The sequence below is a fragment of the Bactrocera oleae genome, chromosome 3, assembly GCF_042242935.1.
Source record: "Bactrocera oleae isolate idBacOlea1 chromosome 3, idBacOlea1, whole genome shotgun sequence".
In the NCBI taxonomy this organism is placed as follows: Eukaryota; Metazoa; Arthropoda; class Insecta; order Diptera; family Tephritidae; genus Bactrocera; species Bactrocera oleae.
Window position 1 is genome coordinate 77,122,744 of NC_091537.1, and position 19,041 is coordinate 77,141,784.

The 19,041-nt window shown below is 31.9% G+C and overlaps 1 protein-coding gene across 5 annotated transcripts in view; it reads left to right on the forward strand.

Moving 5' to 3' along the window:
* Pax (paxillin) overlaps positions 1-19,041 on the forward strand; it is a 62,784-nt gene that overhangs the window by 9,546 nt on the left and 34,197 nt on the right. The window contains exon 2 of one of the 5 annotated variants that reach the window (XM_036376410.2): positions 8,658-8,892. The exons of 1 other annotated variant lie outside the window; for it this stretch is intronic. In XM_036376410.2, coding sequence (XP_036232303.1) covers positions 8,808-8,892 — 85 coding nt within the window. In that variant the 5' untranslated portion in view covers positions 8,658-8,807. Of the gene's footprint in view, positions 1-8,411; positions 8,893-17,263; positions 17,356-19,041 lie in introns of those variants that run through there. 3 more of the 5 variants (XM_070106955.1, XM_070106957.1, XM_036376418.2) reach the window with 3 other exon arrangements.

The following is a 19,041-nucleotide window of genomic DNA, read 5'->3' on the forward strand; positions in this document are numbered from 1 at the left end:
TGCAGTTGCAATAACTTCGCTTCGTTTTCCTCTTTTAAATTGTATATTCTATTATTTCACGGACAAACTAATTTACTTATTTACGTACAAACTAATATACTTTGGGTTGGCATAATGGCAATTTAAAAATGGTTTTAGAAATAAAGAATATAATTGTTACACTACAGTTACAATTGAATGTATATATGAATACATAGTTGTATTTGTTATATGTATGTATATGTATTTATGTATATATAAAAATATATTTTAAAGCTTGAATTAAATTGAATTAATTGGCTATGAATGCGACGTCTAGTTTATGTACACACTTTGAAGAAGATCGCTGTAAAGCGACGTAAAATTAAGAATTTTAATGTTATTATTCTTTGGAAGCGTACTCCATAGAAAATGTAATTTTCTACATAAATCAAAATCAAAGTAAACATTTTCATAATAATTTAAAATATTTTTAAATGTTGCAAGGGTCTATTGAACCAGACCTGATACATCATGCACTTACCCACAAGTATTCAATTATATATTCTTAAAAATTATTATTTCGGATCCCTCAAATTTTAAAAAATAACCAGATCATCCCACTACAATTTTTTTGACCACACCGTTATTTTTTTTTATATATTTTAAGCACATTGATCTTACGTAAAATTTTTTTATGTACAGTACTTTTATATGGAAAACTCTTTCGGTTTTGTTTTCTGGCGTTTCGAACTGTCTTTTGTAGGATTAATTTTAACAACTTAAACAATCTCTTTGAGTTTTTCAGAAGGTGTATGCTATTCTAGACTAATAACAGTACAAGCGTATTCCATCCAAAAGATTATTTTAGCAATTATTTCAGCTCTTTTACGTTATTACTCATATTACGTTGAAAGAAACGTATTGCTATTGCAGTAATAAATATAACTTTGACTTAGTAGTTCACATTAGGGTTGTTCTTATTCTAAATATAAAAAAGTTTGTGTTTAATTGCTTACTTTAATGCGATGCTTGCATGATAACAAACGTGTGACAAAATGTTTAATAAAGTTAACTCTATTGTTACAAATGCTCAAAAGTCTTACTGATTGAAAGTATTAACCGAAATGGAAAAAATTATGATATATTTAGTAGGAATATCTTTCAATTTATTCGTATTTTAGAAATTAAATTAGTAGCCAAGCATTTTGTAAATATAACTACCATATACTCACTGCCAATTGTGTTTACCAAAATTTTCAAGTTGCAAAGCATACATTTCTCCAAGAACTCATGGTATTTCGATGAAGATAGTTAGAGGAACTAAAATGTATTTCTATGATTGGATTTATACGAATTCTATATACTAGACAAGTAATAAAAATTGTTATGGAATAACGCATACAAATTGGTTACAAATGATATTGTTAGCTAAAAAGGTGTTTTCTTATTTAAGGACATCACTAATGGGTTTTTATGGGAATGTGTGTTAAAAACATTGTTCCAAACAATTTGCCCTCACTTATGTAATATATAATCCAAACAGCACATATCGGCCGTTGAACTTAAGCAAAGTATGCGAACCACATTACCAATAAATAAAAGTAGTGTTTAAATGCCTGACAAGAGTCTGCAATTCGTAAAGTAAATAATGGTTTTGTTTTAAGAAATTATAAAGGTGCCACCACACATAGCAAGTAGAATGCTATCGACTTGGCTTGGGCAACCACACTTCTTCGGCTTTTAAAAAGTTGCTTGCACAAGCATTTTGTGAAAGTACTTTTCATTGTACTTTCGCCTATATTTCTTTTAACACACGTGATTTATAAGAAATTGAAATGTATTTCTAAAATTTGTTTTTAAATATAATTGGAATTAATGAGGATAATTGGCACCACAACACAAAATGTGGAAGAAATTTGGTTGACTAAACATACGAAGAGTTTTTAGCAATAAACGTCATAAAAATCATATGACATTGCTTTATTATTATTATTTTATTTACTTTTGGAAAGCTTCACTACAACTTTTTGATTTTTTATGCAATTTATGCAAAAAAGTATTGGTTGGAATTTCAAAAATTTAATAAACATATAATTTCACATTTGGTTGAGGGTTTTCAAATGTTCCCAACGCTTTGCTTCAAAATTCCACCAATAAAGGTTTAAATTGTTAATAAAATAAGACCAAATACTTATCAGCAGTATGCAACAGTTATGTTTACAACGTGAACGAAAATTTTTGAAAGCCGAATGAGTTCGAAAAGGGCTTTCCATTGCTATGTTTGAAGCCACCTTAAACGCCACGGCGAAAGAAATATTCCACTTTTAAGTATTTTGTATCACTTTCACAACCAACCCCATAAAATTTGCTCGCTTAATATATATTTTTTTAAGTTATTTGTCAATATACAATACTTAAATAAACAAGTAAATATATACGAAAGTGTGCGCAATCGTTGCAACTATTGCTACATTTAGCTACAGAGTGCTAAAAATATGCCCACACATTCAAATGAACTGCATAACAAGAAAAAATGTTAACTGCGGCTGCACCGAAACTATAATACCCTTCACAGGTGAATTTTTTAGAGTATAAAAGTGTATACAAAAAAGATTTTTATCTTAATTTGGATCGATCAGTTTGAATGACAGTCATTTGCTCGTATTTCCATACGAGTACTTGAATTTGATCGATTAGTTTGTATGGCAGCTAGGGTAGGGTGTCACAAATGCAGTTCGTGGAAAACTTAATATGCCCTGTTCAGGGTATAAAAACATACCTATGATATTATTTATGTGTATATGTATATACCTAAGTATGTACATACATATGTTGCGAACCACTTGCATTTCCTTCTAGCATTGCCAGAAAATACGCAGTCGACGAGAGATTGACGCTACTCATCGAAAGTGAAAGAGCGCGGAGGGGCAGAAATTGTCTGAAAAGTCTACAATTGCATTTTCTAGTAATAGAAAGTGTAAAAATAGTGAAGTAATTGCACTTGACTACATACGCACATATAACTCAGATATAAGTATAAATATGTTTGTAAGTGAATCATGAGGATATTTTAATAAGTGTGTGGACACGCCGTTTGTGTAGTTAAAAATGTAGAAAACGAAGACATTTTTATAATTTCTCACAATCTTCGTTTTTAAGTTTTCTTAAAAATGCACTTTTGCTGTTTATTTGGTAAGCGTGTCTATAGTAACGTATCTTCAATTACGATATCTCAGATAATCTGACCTTTTTGTTTTAGCCATTTGACAATAATAAGAGTTCACTTAATCCAAGTTTAAAACTGTTACACTATGTGCATGCATATCTTTATGTATTTCACATAATAATGAATTTTTATTTCTTATAGAAATTACCTCATATACTTAGATTACACAATTAATTTACTCTCCTCCCTTCTGAATTCTTTTGTTTTACTGTTACCATTATTAATTTTATTTCTTCTAACAGCAAACTGGTTTCAACGCGTCATTACTAATCTAAGCAATAAGCTTCTGATAATTATTCACATATATACTCATAAACCTATATTTACAGCAGTATCTACTTCATAACACATATTTATATCCGAAGCAAACAAATAGAGGGCCTTATAAGTTTTAAGTCGACTTTGAACGGCTGGTGATTTCTATGAGAAGTGTTACGCTATTAGAAAAAACGCCTTGTTTTTAATCAAACTTGCTACCATTGTGGTCAACTTTATTAAATTTTCTCACTTATTTCATCTGCAGCTCACTGAAAAGTATGAAACATAAATATGTCTAGATAATTAGTTGGGTTATGGAAAAGCAATGTCAGCTATTTTCTGGCTATATTTGAACTCTGATATCTTGTCAACAAATTTACATTAACAAATTGTAACAAAGTTATCAATTTTAATTCAATACGACAAATACAAAACATTGATATTCTGCTGCTTTAGAACGGACATGCTTTTATAGTTGAGACAATAAATCATGGGCTACATAATACAAGTAGATCGCTGGCAGAAAAGTACTCGGTTTATTTTGTGATTTTTTTTTGTGTGTCTAATGTTTTTTATTTAAATCAAAAGTTAGTACTTATATTAATAAAAAACAAGAAAAAACGGTCGGTTACACCCAAGCTATAATATCCCTCACAAATAAAAAAGTTTTTCATGCGAGTACTTGGTTTTGATCGGTCCGCTTATATGGCAGCTATCTGCTATAGTGGTACGATCTAAACAATTTGCTTCGAGATTGTCCAAAATAATTCATGCCGAACTTTGTGAAGAAATATTGTCCAATAAAAAAGCTTTCCATACAAAAACTTGATTTTGATTGTTCAGTTTGTATGGCAGCTATCTGCTATAGTGGTCCGATATCGACGGTTCCGACAAATGAGTAGCTACTAATTCCCCTCAAAATTATAGGCCATTCAAGGCTAATATTAATAGAGAAAATATCAACAAAAAAGAGTTAAGTAAGTGATAAGAAGATTTTATTGCTATAGATTTAAAAAAAATCTCGAAATTTAATACTACATTTTTGCTTTCCATACATCATTACATACATATGTACGTACTATATATGTAGTATGTTTATAGAGTAAATAATATTTGGAGATGGACGCACGCAGTCAGCGCTGATGAAGTCGAAAAATATTTTCATTTGGCTGATCTGTAAACAATTTTATATTCGCTTAATGCGAGTTCAGTTTCTAATAGTTTCTTGTCTACTTCCTATATTTGCTAAAACTCGTACATATGTATATTCATATATATTTGTAAAAATCCACTTGAATATGTGACGTGGAACAATGCATACTGTGTGTAGTAAATTCGCTTTCGATCCTCCGCAAAATGGCATTGATCTGCGTATTCACATACAAAAATAAACATCTTTGGGAAATTCCTGAACAAATATTGAGTAGGTTGGCTATCGGATGTTGCAGAGGGCTATGAACACATTACTCACAGCTCTCACAAAATGTTTACATTGATGTGAAAGAAATATTACACTTTTCACTGCAGCCAAGTTACAATTTGCACTGTAAAAATAGGTGGGTTTTAAAATAAAATATTTGCGCTAAAATGCTTCAAATCTAGTTTATAAATCTTGATTCAGGCTTGCTTCAGTGGCGCAATTCCTCTCAATTTTGAGAATGAACTTTCTAAGATTATTTTCACTTTATAAATCTGAACCTACCAGGGAGGGAGTAGAATGTGTAATAATATAATAGCTGCCTTTAATTCGCCAAGCACGACTACCGAATCGAACAAACTATTGTTGTTACACAGAGTGGCAGCATTGGCGATCTTGCGCAAACATGTCTTCTCGCACATGCGCAATTGCTTTTTTGGTGAACTAATAACTTTTTTTCAAGTCATAAGTTTTTAAAAATAATAAAAAATATTTATAATTGTTTATCGCTGTAATTTGCCATTTGTGCCATTCACAATATTAAAACTGGGCTGAAATGTGTAATACAAAACATGGCAGCATTTAATATAGCGGTTATACCACTTTACTGTCAGTACTGATCGAATAAAAGATATCATCACATTTTTTATCACAATTTCTCATAAAATTATATCATATTATATTATAACCACATCAGTGTATAAAGATCTAATACATAATGTACTATGTGGCGTATGAGTAACATTTTACCATTCACATTAAAAGTAATAAAGAATGGTATATAAGAATCTTCGAGACTTCCGAGTTTAACTTTAACAGCCCTTTAGAATTATAAAATGTTTCAATGGGTTTAATATTGCATTTCTCTCTTATACCTATTCGTATAACGTTGCTTTGTGGGAATAACGTTAGGAAATATTTATTTTATTTAAACCTGGCCATGAAGTAGTCAGTCAGATTATTACCTTTCTAGCCAGATATTTTGCTGCTCACTTTGCACTGAAATAAGTAAGAGATTTCAATTTCTCAATAATCGTGGTAATTAAGAACTAATTAATTCGTGTAGCCGGCAAAGATACGATTTTTTCAATCACTTCTAGAAAATAGTTAGTTTATTATATTTATCTTAGCTAATCGCAAATCTAGATTAGTTGTATCTTCATTAACTTTAGCCGAACTTTCTGGTTCATAACTTTTTCTTCAGAATTTTCTTCAGAGGTCAGTTAGGTCTTGTATCACTTACAATTTTCAAACAGGTGGCAAGGCTATATTTTATGCAAGCCATTTAATAAGATTGTAAAATGCAATTAAATAAATATTTACCGCTTGTACTTTGTAGACTGCGAGCGTGAGGTAATTTTGGTGCGCTTTCGTTGCAGCCCTTTGACTTAAGTATCGTGTTAATACCTCAAAAATATGTTTTTAGTACTTGGAATCCGTGAATATACAGTTAGTTTTCGTTAACTCAAATTCCAAAGCATTCTTTTTTCACTAATTCTTCACATTAGGCACGTACATATACTTTATTCGTTTTTATACCCGGAATAGAGTATATTAAGTTTGCCATGAAGTTTGTAACACCCAGAAGGAAACGTCGGAGACCCCATTAAAATTATTTGTATAGAACTAGTCTCTCTGTTTTAGAGATATTGATCTGAAATTTTGCACACGTGCTTTGCTCACCAAGAAGCTGCATGGTTGGAACCGTCGATATCGGACCGTGTATGTAATAGTTGTCATACAAACTCTGAGCAAAATCAAGTTCTTGTAGGGAAACCTTTTTTATTTGACACAAAATTTAGCAGAGATTATTGTCTACAATCTGCGAACATATTGCTTAGATCGGATCGCTATAGCATATAGCTGCCCTACAAACTGACTAATTTAAATGAAGAAAAGTTCGTATTATACCCTTTTATGCTATAAGAAATGCACTCGTGAAGGTTATTAAGTTAACATTTCTTTTTGTTTTGTTTTGTTTATTGGTCGAGAAAAATGGTTAATAAATTTTTCTTTTCTACTGAGCGTGGATTTATACACATATATGCATGTATTATATATGTATTTATTTACTTATATAACATCTTATCTTATCCATATTATAAAAACTTAATCACACAGTAAATAAGTTCTGTTTAAGATTTTGATGCGGATTTCGATGTCTTAAAAATTTTGTTTATTTTTAGTTTTTTCGTTGCTTATTAAACTTGCCTTCTTATTGATTTCATCGAGAACACTTTATTTTGAAACTAATTCTAAATGTTTTGAATATTTATTAATGTTTAGCTAGATTAATTCATTGCAATTTGTTAAAATATGCAAAATTAAAATTAGAAATTGCGCTTTTGTGTCATAAAAATACTTAATGCGTTAAGTCAAGTAGAAGAGCTTACCTTCAAGGTATATATTCTTACATATGTATGTATATGTATTGTATATAAAAGTAATTCGTTATTCGTTAATAACTTGTTGAGGAAGTTTCATATATGTATTGTATGTACATACTATGTACTAAGTATGTACTTATGTACATTCACTTAATTAACACCGACATAAAACTCACTAAAGAAATTATGACTGTTAAATACGTAAAATTTTTTATAAATGTTTGTATGTGCTCGCCGAACAAATATCTTAAAAGCTGAACATATGTATGTATAAATATTTATTTTGTGTCAAAAAGCGAAAAAAGTCTGGTAAATAAGTATACACATATGTATGTATGTATGCATGTATTTGTCGGTTTGTTATTGTCGCGAATCGGATGAAGTTGAGCCGCAAAGCAATGAGTCAACGCGTCGTCGTTCACTTGTTCGCGAGATTACCCAACTACCGGCCGACCAAAACAATTTATCCAAGAGAGTGAGACAATATGGAAGGCACTACGACGCGGCTGCCAACAAAAAGTCTGTTGACAACAAAACCTTGATCTGCGTGGGCTAAAGTGTGGCGGACGCTGGGCAGCGGGATCAGCGCAGCACATTAGAAATTCAATCATACAAAATTGTAATTTCATTTAGTTAAGATCAACTGTAATCCAGGCACATATGTATGTATGTACGTGTGGTTTTGTGGCAGTATAAAAATAAAATTTATTAAAAACGTATAATTTAAGAGCGAAGACAAAGCATTAGTTGTTGCTGCTGTGCTGTCCGTTAGCGCCGGCAGTAGCGCCGTTCGCTTGGCTCTTTGACCAACTGCACGCTGCTTCCAATGTTGTCGCATCAGATTTAGATTCATGAGATTGCGTTTGCTATTCTAACTGCATATTGTTCCAAGTTGCTTGGCAGCTTGCCTGACTGAGTGTCTGTCACCGCTCCCATTTGCGTTGACTATATACATAATTCATATGCGTGCGTATGTATGTCATCGACAGCTGATTCGGTTGGTTGATTAAAATGTTTTCATTTATTAGCTGAAAATCAAATCGTATGAATTTCTCAATGTATTCTCAATTCTCACAAACAAATGTGTCTACATACATATACATACATTTGAACATCGAAAAGAACAAACCACCGAAATCTCGTGTGATCGAAGTGTAGTGAAGGTGACGCAAATACTCGTACCAGATGTCTTTGATCAACCGGCTGCCAACGTCCAACGGTTCAAAAAATCGGTCGCGCTCATGATTTGTTGCTGGATAATTACTACACCGAGAAGTCGGTGGTGTGCGCTTGTGCTTATTAAGTGACTTAGCGGGCTGTGACTTCCCTGTAACCCACATTTATCATTTGCAGAAAGCTTATAAACATTTTGAAATTAATATTTTTTTTTTGGTTATTTATGTGAAAGTGTAATTTTGGCTTAGATTGCTCAGTGGCTTATAACGGTGTGTTTTCGGTAGCAAACAACGAAACGAAAAAAACAAATTGAACGCCACAAAAAGTTTTTGAAAATATTTATATACTTGCTATGTGTGTATGACTTCAAAATCAAGCTAAGATGGATAGAACAATGTATGGAAAATTTGATCCCGGTGCACGGCAGCCTTACCGTACGATACGAGCGAAAGGAATACAACCAGGATGTAAGTAGCATGTGTGCGTTTTAACGCTATTTCAAAGGCAAATCCTTTATAATATGAATTTCTTTGTTCTCTTTTTAAAATTTTTGCTTTCTTCGGAAGATTTTTTAATTGGCCTATAAAGAACGAAATCGAATACCTGATTCTTTTTTCTTTTGAAAATTAGCGGCACTTTGTAATTAGTGTTGTCAAAAAACTTTTTAATCAGGAAAATTTTAATTAGGAGCTAAAAATAAATGAAAAACTAAACTATATTATACCCTCTACAATACGGTAAAAGAGCTTAAAATCAATCAATATCAAGCAGTAGTTTTGTAACGCCAAGCATGAGGTTTTAACGTCTTTTTTACCTTTCCTGTTATGTAAAATGGCAATAAGTAATCTTAAAATCGTTTTAACCATGTCCCATAGCTAGTTGTCGATTAATGTAATCGATGGTATATCGTTCTGTAAGTAGTTCATTTAATATCTTTATACAAACTTTCTTTAAATAGATTGCACAAGTCTGCAAAAAAAAATAATAATTGGGAGCTGTTTGTTACGTTATTCCTATTTTCTTCGGTGCGCTGAATCCGAAAATGACTTTCATTTTGTCATAGAACGTCACGTTTTCTGACAATGTGGGTATCTAGTATGTTAAACAAGTTATCATCTTAAAATAAATTATAAAAAATGTTTTATTTTAAATTTTCGTAACAAAACTAATCTTATTATCAAAAATTCATTCATTAGAAACACATTTCTTTTTTCCAGTGTAGGAAGCATCTAGAAGGTCTCTCTGAAGCGTCCAACAGTAGTCTGCCATCGCTGAGTCTCTCCATCTTCTCTGGTATCTTTTTTCCATCACCTTGATATCTTGGTGAAATCGTTCACATTGCTCTTTTCTTAAAATTATCCCTTAATTTTCTGCATAGTAGTTGAGGTGGGAATGAAGACAATATACTTTTAGAGTCAATAGGCTAAAGCTTGAAATGATTTTAACATTCCTTTGACGATTTTTTTGTGTAGTCAGGGTCTTTTTTATTACCTAAACATTTCTCTATGTTCTCTTTAAAGGCAAATCACCCTTCTCTTTGAGGAACCGTCATGGTTGTGATGAACTATGGATCAGCCATAAAGTCCAGTGATTTGCTCGTTCTCTATTATCCCACAGACACAAAAAAAAAATCAATTTGATAAAGCCCTATTGTTGTTCGAGCAACATGCCCAATATTTTGAAATCACCACAGACTTGTCAATTTTAATTTACAAAAAAACCAATTCCAAACTTTATGCTGATTTCCAAGTTGTAAGCCAAAATACAAGAAGTATACTATAATAAATGGTTGCTTCGATATTATATATTCGCCACAACAGAAACCGTCAGACGAGTTCACACACTTTCGCAGAGACGACATTGTACTACATAGTATGTTTCTTGAACCAATATCTATAAAACAGTGACAAGCTAACACGTAATCGTACCGCGCTGCTTTCAACACTATCGGAGCGTTTAGGTTACAATAAGTTTATGTTTGTTAATTTAGCTCACACGGGACGCTCTTTATTTAAAAAGTAATAATAGTTATGGTCTGTATATTTTTAAAAACAGTAGCCCAAATAAAAATGCACCTATGTATTTATTTATGACTTCAAGTTAGCTCAAAAAACCCCTGGATTTTAATAGAATATTGCGTTTGCAAAATAACCTGACGTCTTGGAAATTGTTGTGTATTTTTTTAGTTTTTATAACACTTAAATACATACTTACATATTAATCAGTTGAAAACATCCAGACAGCATTTTGGTTGCAGACTTGTGTTATTGGAATTTGACAAAAAAGACATTAACTAGTGAAAACGAAAAAAAAACATGCTCAGTAAAAGACGAATAAAGCCCAAAAATACCACAACAACAAATATTTTTTCAGATCTTACGGCCAAAGCAATTTGGTTTGTTTTTTCACCAAGCTAGCAAAACAGTTAACTTATTGAAAATAATTATATAACTCTTCTAAACTGTTTAGCTGTTGAGACTTGGAAATTTTTTTCGAACATAGTAGAAATCCCCCTCATCAATTTTGAACTACCATATACATTAGCGTGTGGATCAAATAAAGCGAATTTTTTTTCGGTACTCTTGGTGCTCTGAAAAATAGGTACTTTAACGTAATCTACGGAAATCTCTCCCAGTATGAGCTCCTAATTGTAAGCGGAAGATTCTTCGCCTTACAGTTACGTCTACGTTTTTTTTTATTACCAGTCAGAAAAATTCATTTCTCGCCTCACGTAGACACGACTGTCGTGGGAACGGTGCATTTACCTGTATGCTTGTGTTGCTTTACAATCTTTTTTTCAATTTAAATCACATTATCGACTGAATAGAGACGCATTTGTTATGATGTTAAATTACGTTTTGTAAATCCTCTTAAAATACCTAGATTTTTATCATACACTCAATAATTGTGGCATATTGTGTTAAGTTAAGTTTATTGGTAACAATAAAATAGCTTCATATCTGAACTTACATTTCAAATCTGTCATCGACTATCTTCTTGCTTTGTATCTGATAACAAAATCGATAAAATTGGCTTCTGTGACACCCAAAACCGATACAATTTTTGTTTTGAACATTAAACCAATAATATCTGAATTTATGACACCCACTACATTGTTTTTATCGGTTTCAGTTCTGATTCTGACAACTATCAAATTCTACAACACCCCTGATAGCTACTGTATCCCTCACTTACTCCCACTTATTCTGTTAGCTAATAACTTAAAATTCTTACTCTGCTACGAGTACCAGACCTCCTAAATATATTTCTTGAAACTACTCCAAAAATGTAAACAAAAATTTATGTAGTTATTGTGTACGTTTTTGTCCACAAGACTCGACATTTCGGTATTTTAAAAACATTAATGATTTTTTTACCGTGTTTTTACCGTTTCCCCGTTTACAAATCTAACAGTTTCAGTGAATTTCAATGACTTCATGGTTTCGCTTGTATGGGAGCCGCGGCCATAAATACTTTTAGATGAGATATTGTTTTAAAATTTTCAACAAAAATCTATAAAAATATGACAATATGTATATTATAAAAAAATGGGCACATCGTACGAGTATATCCTATTGCTCTTATAATAAGAGTCAGTAACGGATCAATCAATTTTTTTTAAAGTTTTTTATTTTAAGGGAAACTGGGCGAGGTTTTACTAATAATAATAATACAATACAAAAGTAAAAAACACACTTTCAAGAATATTCGCATTGATTGGTGGTACTAAATGTTTTACTATCACAGAAAATAAACCAAGAAAAACATAAAATATATTTATACATATATATATTCTAATTAGAAAACGAACAAAAGTTTTAGAAATAATTTTCATATAGTCTGAACAAGTATGTATATCTATAGTTGACTTAAGTAGCGTTGATTTGTGGTTATAAGCAAGTTTTCGTTGCCCAGCAATAAAGAGATCAGAGCTTGAAAGCAATCGGTTCATTAAAGCTGTATTTGAAGCGACGCGTGAAATTTTCCGTGTGTGTTGTAATTGAAAACTTTTTATATATTTTATCCTTCTCTGCCAGCTTCTTCAGAAAGCTCTCCAATCGGAACCAAAGAATGTTTTATAACTTCCAAACCATGAAGTAAAGTATTATGCACCGAGGGTGGGAATTAAAACCAGGGATTTTTGCCAACTCGCTGTTTTGTGGTTTCAAGAGCATAGTCTCCAAATTTTGCTGAATTAATCTTGTAACCCGAATATATGGCTTGCAACAAAGTTGATGCCCCGAGTATTAAATCTGTATCAATTCCCGTAATATCGGCAGATATATCAGGATTATTGAAAAACATAAAAGTACCGCAACAGGGCAAAGCACCATCTTTGCAAGGCAAATTTGTATTTGAATGAAAAAGATGATGTTAGTATATTGCAGATTAAAGGCATACAGGTAAATTTGGGTAGCTACACTTAACTTTTTTATTACCTTAAAATATAGACAAATACACTGAAAAAAATGAATGGGGAATCGGCAGCGAGCACAACTAAAACTTTATGTAAACATATTAAAGACGCACATAAATTGCATAAAATACAGGGTAAACTAAAGTATCGATTTAAGAATAACTACAACATAAATTAGTTTTTGTTAATTTTCTAACATAAAATAAATATGTTTAACTTCAAAATCCATTGAAAATAATTTAAATTCGTAAGCATAATAAATCGACTGTTCACATTGAACTTCGCTTTTGTTGTGAAATATTCACTCTGCGTGCACTTGCTCTTAAAAATTGATCACAACTTCAATGCTATTTTAAGAAATTCCCGTTAAGTTTCCATTAAAGGGTTTACCATTAAGAAGTTTGGACATTTCAGAGACAATTTGTCTACTTTTTCACTTTTTTTAACATGATTTTTTTATTTTTGGCCTATGGGCGAAACCACTAGGCGCCACTGTTTAGTTGCGCTCATATAATCAATACGTAATCAAAGCCGACTTTTAGGCGGAGTTTTGCGCCTTTGTGGTATGCAAAGTTTGTCTCCTGCATTCGGCTACTGTGTTTGTTGTATATTATGTTTGCTGCACGGGACAAGAATTGTGTATTGTAGGCTCTGTGTATAACGCTTTCAATTGCATGCATAACTTTCGGAAAACTTTAAATGAAACTCAAATATTACTGTTCTGATAAATATCAGCAAGCAAATTAACTCAAAAATATATATGCATAAATGTATGTATATAGTAGATTATTGAAGCAAAATTGATTTGTAGAATATGTGAACATATAATTCAATAAATATTTGTGATGTTCAAGTATCTTGTGAGGTGACGCAATTAGCATCGTTTAAGCCAATAAGATTTTTATTGATCACTTGACATTTGTCAATTCTAATAAAATCCAACCCACATGAATTTTGAGGAATATTTGAAGAAATTTTTTTTTTTTTGTATTTATGTGTGCACCTGTTATCGAATAATGGCGTTGTCGTTGTTATTGTTTCGAAGTGTATGAGAGGCGCTTAAACCGATAATTAAAGTTCAGAACTGTGCTAAGGAAATTAAAAATCTTAACAATATTTTTATTCTCTCGCAACCTGTTGCTACAGAGTATAATAGTTTTGTTCACCTAACGGTTGTTTGTATCACCTAAAACTAATCGAGTTAGATATAGGGTTATGTATATATAAATGATCAGGATGAAGAGAGGAGTTGAAATCCGGGTGACTGTCTGTCCGTCCGTCCGTCCGTCCGTCCGTAATAACTAAGCTCCGTAATAAGATACAAGACTATTATTTGGTACACAGGATCACACTAGGGAGGGGTATCTGCAGTTAAATTTTTTTTAAGTGGGCGTGGTCCCGCCCCTAATAGGTTTAACGTGCGTATCTCCTAAACCGCTAAAGCTATAATAACACAATTCACTGGAAGCAAATGTTTTTAGAACCTCTACCTACAGTGTGAAAATAGTTGAAATCGTGTGGCAACTCCGCCCACTCCCCATATAACGGTACTGCTAAAAACTACTATCTCTGGGATGGTATGAGATAACTTTATAGGAACCGCGTTTAAAATTAGACAGTTGGCGTGGCACCGCCCACTTTTAGGTGAAAACCCATATCTGCTTAACCGATTTCAACCATATACACCGAATATGTTATGAATAACGTTCTTTTTATATTTCTATGTCATAGTGCAAAATTGGGCGAAATCGGACTACAACCACGCCTATTTCCCATATAACACCATTTTCAATTCCATCTGATTCTTTCACTTTCCACTATGCATATCAAGCAACTATGATTATATCGGGGTAAAACTTTGCGTGAATAATACGTTTAAAGTATGCCACCTTGTGACCAAAAATTGTCTAAATTGAACCAAAACTGTTCAAGCCCCTAAGTACTAAATATGTGGACCCCAGTGCCTATAGTTGACCGTCTACCGAAAATGTCAGTCAATCCACAAAGAAATCTCAAACGAGTATACCATTTGACTTTGCGAGAGTATAAAATGTTCGGTTACATCCGAACTTAGCCCTTCCTTACTTGTTTATTTTTTTTTAATTTCATTTTTATATATATATTTTTTTAAAATATTTTTATTATTTTGTAGTCAATATCCCACAATATTACTTTATGTACATATACATACATACATATGTACATATTTGAGAAAAGTGCTGAATTTTGAGTGGTGATTTGTTGCACAAACTACTAAATGTTTGCGTATGACAAAAAAAAAATTCACACAATTTTCATGTTTTTTGCTTTGTGTTTTTTTTATATTTATTTATTTATTTTTTTTAAATTTATTGTCATCGTCGTAAATTAGTTTTTCGTTCGCTCGATTTTTAAGTTTTTTTTGTTTTTGGTTGCTAAATTTAGTCAAAGTCAAATGACTCATTCATTCGTCGTAGCATCACATATTCGCCAGATATGCTGAAAATTCTAAGCGGCCGTCTGACAGTGCAACTATTTGGTAAACACATTGCACAAACCGATATCAGTGCATACATATGTGAGATATATGAATTCTTTTGGCATATTCTTAAACTGAACTTCCTTGAAAAAAACGAGCAAACTGGTTTTGAAGTCAATACGTACCTATACATACTTAATATGTTTAAAAAAGTTTTGAGAATTGTTAGATGCAGCAGTTAAATAATCAATTTTATAACTAAACTAATGATTTGTGGCTCAATATGTACGATCTTGGACCAAGCTAATCATGTTCCACCCGAAACGATTATAAGTTATCGTATATTTACTGCACAAAGTTCGAAATACTAGGATTACTATTTACGTTGGTCATTAAGCAGAGTTCATTTGAAGAGAAAATGGTTAAAAAGTGTGAAAATTCCGATTGCAAACTTATTTCCGATCTAATATTTGAATCTAGATTAACATAAACGTTAGTTACTTGTATTGATTGATATCTGCATTAGCTTAATATAACAGTGTTAAACTCGTCAAAAGTTAAGGAGTAGCGAACATAAACATAAAACTGCAGAAATTTGTCGTTGTTATCAACTGCTAATTACTGGCCAAATTTTAAGTCAAATAAGAAAAATTGTTAACTTCGGTTGCATCGAAGCTATAATACCCTTCACAAATACAAAAGATTCCATACAAGTATTTGATTTTGATCGGCGAGTTTATATGGCAGCTATATGCTATAGTGATCCGATCTGAACAATTTCTTCGTTGATTGCATTGTTGCCTTAGATAATAACTCATGCCAAATTTCGTAATAATATCTCGTCAAATGAAAAAGTTTTCCATACAAACATTTGATTTCAATTGTTCAGTTTGTATGGCAGCTATGTACATATGTATGTATATACTATAGTGATCTCATTTAAAAAAAACCTAAGAACGTTACTTTGGGTAATAATCCATGCTAAATTTCGTGAATATATCTTGACAAATAAAAAGGTTGTCCATAAAAGTACTTTATTTTGATGGGTCCGTTTGTATGGTAGCTACAGGCAGTAGTGTGTATACCGATTCAGCTCATCGTGCTGATCATTTATAAGTATATGCATATATTTTATAAGGTATCCCGACAGGAAGCCAAACTTATTATAACTTGTTCGGGGTATAAAAAAACCTATAACTGAGTATGCGTTCTCACCTTAAGTAGATCATAAAACTATATTAAATCAAAATATCACAATATCCCTTATTATTTATAGGCAAGATTGAACATAATTTGCTTCTTATATAAAAAACGTATATAAATATATTTTCTTGCTTAACTATTTTTAATTTTTCGTCAACTGCTACCCACAGTAGTTCGCCCCCGTATTAAATAGAAAATCTGGCAGACTGATATGTTTTCGTTTTTTATATACATATGTCCAATATATGTTGTTGTTGTTTTCGTTTTGTTTTTCTCCTTTTACGCGGCGTTCACAGTGATCAAGGTGAGATCGGCGTCAACGAGTGCCACAAGTGGAAATACATATGTAAGTATCTGTTGCTCTTTCGACATTTTCAGCATCGGCTGAAAGGAAGACGATTTCGGAAGCTGCAGCCTGCAGGTAGTGAACACATTAATGAGTGACATTCGGGGAGATGAGTAGATGAGTTTTTCTTGTATTTCAAAAAAAAAAAAAAATACTCAAACGATTTATAAAAACCAACCTGCTACTGTAGATCCGCCCGCAGTTATCACTCGTGTAAGAACTCACAAAATATATTTCTTAGCTGCCGCATTCACACAACGCTAACAAAATCATGTGTTGGAGTCGCTCTTGAAACGAGTGGATTATCGATTGAGTGAGTTGCTGCTGTGCTCAATACAACCTCACCTCTGCTTGCTTGGCGCGCGTCTGTGGCGCTTGTTCGACAGCATGCGCGTTAGTTGCTATCGAGATTTTGCAAGCGCGTAATAAACCGAAAGATATTTTTGTGAATTTTTTCGATTTATATTAATATAGAATATATTTAAAAATTATTTTTGCTTCTTGAGGTAAATAGCTGAAAATCGAAATCGAATCGTGTTGAATGGAATGTAAATCGAGTTGAGAATGCGCGCGTGTATGAAAGCAATACCAATAATTAAAATAAATACAAATTCCGCGAAAGCATAATAAGCAGAAATTTTACGAAAATTGCAAATGTATCTCCAATCAATATTAAATACTTCAAATCGACTTATCTGCGTTTTAAAAAATTTTTGTTTTTTTGCCAATTTTTTTTAATAATGTGTTATTCATTGTACCATATGCAACATCAGCTGTGTTCTCAAGGCATCTCAGTTCATCAGTGTGCATCTGCCTGCCAGTGCATGTGTGCAAGCGTGCGTTATACGCTAACATGTCCGACTATGTGCTGTGAAATATTTTTGTTTGTGCAATAACAACAAATATTAAGCATAACAATAATAGCAAAAACAATTAACTCAGAAATGTCACTGCAAGCTGTTCTGCTACTGCAACTAAATGTCAATAACTCTTGGCGCTTTTGTGCTATAAATATGACGATTACTATAATAAAAAAAATAAATATAAAAAATACAAACTGCAATTAATATAAATAACAATCTTCTCTGGAACTTTTAAGCGCCCTCGGCACAATGTGTAAACGCATCAGACAGTTCAGTTTAATTGAGTTGATTGATTAAAACGCGCTGCAAACATAGTGCTTACTGATATACTGATATACCACGTATGTCATATACATATACATATGTATATCGACTTATAAATATATTTTTCTCTAGCTTGCACTCATACTTAGTCATTGTTTTACAGTTATGATAAGAAAGTAAGCACTTTAAACACCATTTGGCTTTGTATGTGCTTAGTTGTTGCATTGCAAATAGTAAAATAGCATCATTATTGCCTTTACCTATATGTTTGGTAGTCTTCATAAAACCTGTTTTTCTAATCCCTTCAAAATTATATTATATAATTTGTAGATGTCAGAAGTATCTAAATTCTGCCCTTACCATAATTGCATAGGCTATTGAGTAAAAGCCCTCAAGCTGTGCGGCTATTTTTCTTTCAAGTTTGTTTCTTCTTTTCTAAAAATCTTCCTTGAAACTCTATGCCAGTTAACGTAATATTAAAGTTCTAGTACACACATAACACATAGTCTTACCCAACATACTTAGTTATAATCAGAAGTGTTATCTGAAAATAAAATATGCTTTGGTTCAAAATACAATCAAGCTAGGTCTGACCTTCAAAAAAATGAATAAAATTTTATTTTGCATTAGCATTAAATTATTTAAATTTGAAAAAATTTTATCAAAATTCAAATTCAGTAATAGTTTTTGTAATTCAGCTCTTACTCAATATGAGATCATATTCTGAACTTACATGTGTAAATATGCAATGATTTCTCTCATCATCTCGCTGTCATGATATTTTTACACTGACGAAAAACGCTTGTTTTGTGCCAATATAATTTTCGTTTGAAACTTGGAAATATGGCTTCAAATTAGTAATAGAAATTTGATTACAATTCAAAACTTTCTTTTTAATAAGCGCTCATTAAGGCTTGGCTTTTTTCTTGTATGTATTATGTCTTGTCAATTTTCCCACTCTGAACTACTATCACCTCCAAATATTCTCTTAGATATTTAAATATCTAAATAAAATTCTGATAAAATATATTTTTTCCTTATTTAGTAACCTTAATTCGATTTGAT